The sequence below is a fragment of the Carlito syrichta genome, unplaced genomic scaffold (assembly GCF_000164805.1).
Source record: "Carlito syrichta isolate Samal-C Ts95f unplaced genomic scaffold, Tarsius_syrichta-2.0.1 Scaffold130659, whole genome shotgun sequence".
Classification (NCBI taxonomy): Eukaryota; Metazoa; Chordata; class Mammalia; order Primates; family Tarsiidae; genus Carlito; species Carlito syrichta.
Window position 1 is genome coordinate 104,162 of NW_007074755.1, and position 7,586 is coordinate 111,747.

At 43.6% G+C, this 7,586-nt stretch overlaps 1 protein-coding gene across 8 annotated transcripts in view; it reads right to left on the reverse strand.

The window, feature by feature from the left end:
- Positions 1-248, reverse strand: part of GTF2I (general transcription factor IIi) — an 85,999-nt gene extending 85,751 nt beyond the window's left edge. For all 8 annotated transcript variants that reach the window (XM_008049189.1, XM_008049186.1, XM_008049188.1 and 5 more), the window contains exon 1: positions 148-248. In XM_008049189.1, coding sequence (XP_008047380.1) covers positions 148-246 — 99 coding nt within the window. In that variant the 5' untranslated portion in view covers positions 247-248. The remainder of the gene's footprint in view (positions 1-147) is intronic.
- Positions 249-7,586: the final 7,338 nt, after the last annotated feature.

The following is a 7,586-nucleotide window of genomic DNA, read 5'->3' on the forward strand; positions in this document are numbered from 1 at the left end:
GACAGAGTGAGACTCCAACTCAAAAAAAAAAAACAACAAAAAACCCAAAAAAACTATATGTTCTACAAAAATAAATCAACCTTATCCACAAACTCAATCCTATCCAACTACAGAACGTTATTAGGCAGAACCACAAGGCCGTCTCACCATGGACTCAAGAGCAGACATGAGAAACGTCACGACCATCCTGCTCTCCGAGGACTCTTCATCTTCAACGGGCAGGGTAGACATTGCCACTTGGGCCATGATCCCTGTACAAGAGAAGTAACAAGAAAGAAGTAAGTGGTAGAAATGTAGTGCTCTAAACCACATTTAGAGCTGTGAAGGCACTCCACAGACTGCCGAATATAAACAGTTTTCTTGCGTAACAGAAAATAGAAGGCTCAGAAACAAATATTCTATCTGTCCCAAGCTCTTATCCTATAGAGAATCAATTCCCTAACTTTCTTTCTAGTGTTATTTCCTTAAAATTAGGCCAATATCACACCCAAAATAAATCCAGATGGCATCCAGAACCAGTACAATTTCTCCCAAGTAAGAGGAAAAGGAAGACATGCACTTCACAATCCAGTGATAATCTACCACAATTCAACACAGGAAAGAGACGCAAAGTTCCTTTTCTCCCCTGCACAAACTGACTTAGAAAGCAGGGGGAAAATGAACTCAAAGTAAAGAGAGTTTCCTCTTCTTAATAAGAAAATAGATTTCAGCCGGGAGTGGTGGCTCAAGCATGTAATCCTAGAACTTTGGGAGGAGGAAGCAAGAGGACTGCCTGAGCTCAGGGTTCAAGACCCTGCCTGGGCAACTTGCTGAGACCTCGTCTCTACAATAAAATCAAAAAATGAGCCAGGCGTGGTGGCACGTGCCTGTAGTTCCAACTACTCGGAAGGCTGAGGCGGAAGGATCGCCAGAGCCTAGCAGGTGGAGGCTGCGGTGGCCGTGAGTGTGCCACTGAACTCCAGCCGGGGCAACAGTGAGACTCTGACTCCAAAAAGAAAGAAAATAGATTGCAGAGCATCAAGTAACATGCAAAATGTCTTTATAATAGAGCGCATTTTCCCCTTTAGAAAATATTTTCTGGCCAGGAGTAGTGGTTCACACCTATAGTTCCACTGTTCTGGAGGTCGAGTTGGGAGGATAACTTAAGCCCAGGAGTTCAAGACCAGCCTGGGCAACATGGCAAGACTCCATCTCCACCAAAAAAAAAAAACTATTCAGATGGGGTGGTGTACACTATATTCCCAGCTATGCAGGAAGATGAGGCAGGAGGATCTCTTGAGCCCAGGAAGTTGAAGCTGCAGTGAGTTATGATCGTGCCACAGGCTGAGGGACAGGGTGAGAGACCTTGTCTCAAAAAAACCAAAAAAACAACTTGAAACTTTATTATCAACAAAGACACTCAGCTGAATTTTATTTATTTATTTATTTATGTATTTTTATTTTTTAGTTGGAGTCTCACTCTGTCACCTAGGCTGGAGTGCAGTGGCACACTCAGGGCAACTCCAGCTTCGACCTGCTGGGTTCAGGCCATCCTTCCACCTCAGCCTTCCAAGCAGCCAGAACTACAGGCGTGTGCTACCACACCCGGCTATAATTTTTGTGATTTATTGTAGAGATGAGGTCTCACCAAGTTGCCCAGGCTGGTCTTGAACCCGCGGGCTCAGGCAATCCACTCGTCTTGGCCTCCCAAAGTGCTGGGATGACAGGCTGAGCCTCCGAGCCCGATCAAGAATAGGAATTCTAAAAACATATCTATGTATACAAATTAATTTACTAAAAGCACCTGAGTATCTCTTAACTAAAGCCTCAGCATTCCAGGGTATATGGACAAGCATTTGCACAGCTGTCAGCATGAAACTGTTTTGCCTAAAAATATAAGCAGATCTCTTCCCTATAATTAAAGAGGATGATCTATTTCCCTATTATTAAAGACCATGATCTAACTTTACCATCTGTTATCATGTAAATTAACCACTAGGCCAGATTTAGGCATCAATAAGTAATAATGTATACATGCTTAGGAAATATAGTTTTACAATAAGAACTGTAATAAAAAACAATGGACACTTATCCCCATATCTGTGAACAAAGAGAAGCAATTGCGTTTCCCAAAACAAGGTCCCTACCTGACTGTAGATAGAGTAATAAAAAGCAGTACCAAGCAAGGGAATGGTTCAATCATAGAAATTATCTTCCTGCTGGGCTCGGTGGCTCAGCCTGTAATCCCACGCCTTTGGGAGGCTGAGGTGAGTGGATTGCCTGAGCCCGCGGGTTCGAGACCCGCCTGGGCAGCGAGACCTCATCTCTACAATAAATCAAAAAATCAGCCGGGCGTGGTGGCGCATGCCTGTAATTCTGGCTACTCGGAAGGCCGAGGTGGAAGGATCACCAGAGCCCAGCAGGTCGAGGCTGTGGTGGCCGGGAGCGGCCACTGCACTCCAGTCTGGGCGACAGAGTGAGACTCCAACTCAAAAAAAAAAAAGAAAGAAAGACATTATCTTCCTAACAGTCTAGGTCCTTTTCTCTTCTCTTGGATAAGTACATTTAAGTAAATTCGCACTAAAATGTGGCTTAGACAAAACAGACAACGAAGGCCTGTATTTTTCCATGATCAAACATTCACTTAGAATATACTGTCTTTATTTCTGAAAGCTCATGTTATTTCTTCATAATCTCCCTTTTCTTTAATTCCCTAGCGAGAGAAAAAGGAGATGTGTTCTCATTTTACAAATGCAGTGATTTCTCAAGGTCATATAGCCACTATCAGAGTCAGAACATGAAACCAGGACAATTTTCTGCCGACTGTTGTTTCCAAGTCTCAGCTTAAATTGCCATGAATCTGCTATGACGTCATTACACTCAACGTGCATTAAGAAATGGGAGACAGAAGCCACAGCAACAGCCCACGGGGGTGTCACAGGTGACAAGGGTCCTATTTAATTATAAGAACTTTTCAGGAGGAGGTGGCGGAGCACTTCACCATGGAAAGCACACTGTTGGTGACTGATTCATTCGCCTTCTGCTCTCTGGAAAGGGGTGCACCAGAGGCTCACTGCCCTTTGCCCATGCCAAGAGGTTATTGCCCTGGACAATCTTTAGCAGAGACTGTTTGTGGAGCCCTCACTCCTCACTTGGAGACTGCTCCCTCTTTTTTCTCCTTTTCCCGGAAGGAAACCGCCACCAGAAGGTGGCATGAACAGTGAACACCAGACGACGAACACCAGGCCAGGCTGGTGACTCCAAGCTCATGGGTACGATGCTCTGGTCCCCACAGAACCAAAAGCCAGAAGAGCTAGGACGTGGGTCAGCCACATCACTACCTAGCTGCACTCCCCCAGGGGACCACACCGAATGAAAAGAGATGCTGAATCAACTGCTTCTTATGAGGGTTCTTTTCACTTCTGACCTTCCATGAATCTGAACTTTAAATAAGGGCTGGACAAACGAAAAAGAAATGAATATAAATCGAATATATATCACAATTTATTGGTCACATTGTTTAATATTCACAACAGGAATATTAAAGGAGAACAAGCAAAATAGAAGTACACATGGAACCCAGAAACAGTGCTTTAAAGAATTCAGTGCTGCTGGGCTCGGTGGCTCAGCCTGTCGATCCTAGCACTTTGGGAGGCCAAGGCAAGTGGATTGCCTGAGCCCATGGGTTCAAGACCCCCCCGGGCAACTTGGTGAGACCGCGTCTCTACAACAAATCAAAAATTAGCCGGGCATGGTAGCACGGGCCTGTAGTTCCAGCTACCTGGAAGGCTGAGGCAGAAGGATCGCCAGAGCCCAGCAGGTCGAGGCTGCAGTGGCCGGGAGCGTGCCACTGCACTCCAGTCTGGGCGACAGAGCGACACTCCAACTCAAAAAAAAAAAAAATTCAGTGCTCCAGAAGCCACTTGAGCAGGACCTGTGGAGTCTTTTTCTGGTTTACTTTAAATGGCATGTAGGGAAAACGTAGGTACCACTACAAATGGACAGCAGCAAAAACCACCAGGATATGATCTGGCATTACACCACATCAAAATTCAGGTCTCTCAATAAGACCATAAAACAAAAAACATAAACTAAAATGAAACAACTATAATGGGATATTCTGTTCTGTACTCCTAAGGAATGCTAGGCATGATTTTTACTTCTGAAATTAATGAGTAATAATTCTTTGGAACAAAAAAGAAAATGACCAAAATGACCATGTACTCCATGAGACATTAAAGACAAAAAGAATGAAACCCTTTGAATCTTTTCAAATACAGAATAGGGGAAAAAATTTGAACTGAGACAACCCACAAGGTGAGCCCAATGTTACACAAGAAAACGACTTCCAGTTTCTGGATTTGTAACATAATGTACTTATTCCTTGAATGTGTATCTCTGAGGGTGATGATGTCTATTTATGAGAAAGAAGGCAATCTCCAAGGCAGAAAACCAGTAGTCAAGGAACAACTCAGGGGGTCTCCTTCTAGTGGCATGCTATGCAAGATGTGATACTCAATGGCCATCTGTAATTAAATTTAAATTACTGTCATTAAGGTGAAATAAAATTAGCAGTGCATGGTGGCTCACACCTATAATCCTAGTACTTTGGGAGGCCGAGGCAAGAAGACTGCCTGAGTCCAGGGGTTCGAGACCAGCCTGGGCAACTTGGCGGGACCTCATCTCTACAATAAATCAAAAAAATTAGGCAGGCGTGGTGGTGTGTGCCTGTCGTTCCAGCTACTTGGAAGGCTGAGGTGGAAGGATCGCCTGAGTCCAGCAGGTGAAGGCTGTGGTGGCTGTTGAGTGTGCCATTGCACTCCAGCCTGGACAACAGAGAGATTCCAACTTAAAAAAAAAAAAATAGTACAACAAAAGGGCATCAGGCAATTTCTCTTAACATCCTCCTAGCTTTTCTCTTTTTATTTCTCTATTTTAAGGTTCTTAATACTAAAATAGCATGAACATGCATGAACATATTTATAGCTCTTGATACATAATGCCAAAACTTTTATACTGCTACCAGAAATGTTTAAATATACTAAATTCACCAGTCTCACCAACATTTTGGAGATCTATAAGCTAATCATTATAAATAACCCATCACTACTAAAATAGCTGGATTTCTTTACTTACTAAATAAATGCTTCTCATAGTTTTATTACTTGTATTTCTTGGGTGATTCATCAGCTATTTAGGTCCTATGCCTATTACTAAACTATTGTCTGATGACTCTACATTATTTGCATAAACTGTCAATAATTGTCAAAAATCTCCTTCTTTTAATTCTGGTAATTATTAGATGGCTGTAACACCATGACTATTCTGTTTCTACGGATGCATATTTTAATTCTGTAATTTTTTTTATTTTTTGGAGTTGGGGTCTCACTGTGTAGGCCAGGCTGGAGTACAGTGGCATAACAGCTCACTGCAGCTCCAACCTCCTGGGCTCAGGTGATCCTTCCACCTTAGCCTCCTGTGTAGCTGGAACTACAGGTGTGCACCACTCCACACGCCCAGCTTATTTTTCTGATTTTTTTTGTAAAGAAAAGGTTGCCTAGGCTGGTCTCGAACTCTTTGGCTCAAGTGATTTTCTTGCCTCGACCTCCCAAAGTGCTGGGATGACAGGCCTGAACCACTACATCTGGCCTAATTCTATATTTTTAATGTAACATTAAAATATTATTTTTGCTTCAAAGAACTTAAGTATCCTTTAGATTTAACCACATATTTATGACATTCTTTGCTCGTTCTTTCCTTTACCTCCTACTTTCCTTCTGCTTGCAATTAATCCTTTAGAATTTCCTTCTGGTGACAAACTGGTTTTGTTTGCTAAAAATTCTTTTTTTCTAAAGCTGTTTTTACTGGAATAGAAATCTAGGTGGACAACTGTTTTTTCTCCCCAGTACACTGAGGTTATTTCATTATCTTTTGGTCTCATTATATTTTGGCATCCATTGTTGCTACTGTGAAGTCATCTACAGTCTCTTTTGAGGTAATGTCCATCCCCACTTCTATTTTTTTTTTTTGAGTTGAAGTCTCATTCTGACGCCCAGACTGGAGTGCAGTGGCCGCTCCCAACCACCTCAGCCTCCACCTGCTGGGCTCCGGCGATCCTTCCGCCTCAGCCTTCCAAGTAGCTGAAACTACAGGCATGCACTACCACGCACGGCTGATTTTTTTATTTACTGTAGACATGAGGTCTCGCCAAGTTGCCCAGGCGGATCTCGAACCCGCGGGTTCAGGCAATCCACTCACCTCGGCCTCCCAAAGCGTGAGATTACAGGTTGAGCCACCGAGCCCGGCCTATTTTTTTTTTTTTAAGTTGGAGTCTCACTGTGCTGCCCAGGCTGGAGTGCAGTGGCACGCTCACAGCCACCACAGCCTCAACCTGCTGGGCTCAGGTGATTCTTCTGCCTCAGCCTTCCAAGTAGGTGGAACAACAGACACATACCACCACACCCGGCTAATTTTGTTGTTTATTGTAGAGATGAGGTCTCGGAGGCTGGTCTTGAACCTGTGGCCTCAGGCAATCCTCTCACCTCAGTCTCCCAAAATGCTGGAATTATAGGCATGAGCCACCACTCCCAGCCCCCACTCCTATTTTTAAAATGTTTTCTTTGTCTTTGGTTTTCTACAGTTTCACCATATATCTGGGTGTGCATTCCTTTTATTCAATGTTTGTCACTCACTGAGCTTCCTATGAATTGGTATACTTCAATTCTGGAAAATCCTCAGCTACTGTACCTTCACATCATGCCTATTCCCCATCTCCTACCCTACTGGGACTCAATTAATGGACGTTAATCCTCACATTATCCCTGACGTCTCTTACCTTCTTTCTTCACTCTTTCCTCTCTGAATTGAGTTATTATTTCTTCTGGCTTAACTTCCACTTCACTAATTCTTTTTCATCTATGCTTACTCTGTTGTTAAAACTGTACATCAGGTTTTAAATGTTGCTATAATTGTCATTTATTAGATTTCTATTTACTGCTATGTCATATTTTGTAGTTTCCTACTCCCTAAAGACTTTCAAGCTTGTCATATTTCTTTAAACATAATAGAGGTGGCTATTTTATAGTCTCTGATAATTTCAAAATCTCGAGTATCTGTAGGTCTATTCTGTTGTTTCTGGTGGTTCTTATTCATGGTACTTATTCACTCATATGGCTAACTACCTTGGTGAGCTGGTCATTTTACATTTAAAAAATTATTTGTAATTTGAAGCTTAGGACGAAAGCAGCTTCCTCCAGGGCTCAGGGACAAACGATACCTGTCTGGAGCCACCATAATCCAATTACAAGACTTCAGGTTCCCTGAAGCACCCAGCAGACGTTAATCTGGACCACAAATAAGAACACAGACTAGTTGGGCTCAGTGGCTCAGCCTGCAATCCCAGCACCGCGGGAGGCCGGGGTGAGTGGATGGCCTGAGCCTGGGGGTTCGAGACCCGCCTGGGCAACTTGGCGAGACCTCATCTCTACAATAAGTCAAAAATCAGCCGGGCATGGTAGCGTGCGCCTGTAGTTGCAGCTCCTTGGAAGGCTGAGGCACAAGGATCGCCGGAGCCCAGCAGGTCAAGGCTGCAGTGGCCGGGAGCAGCC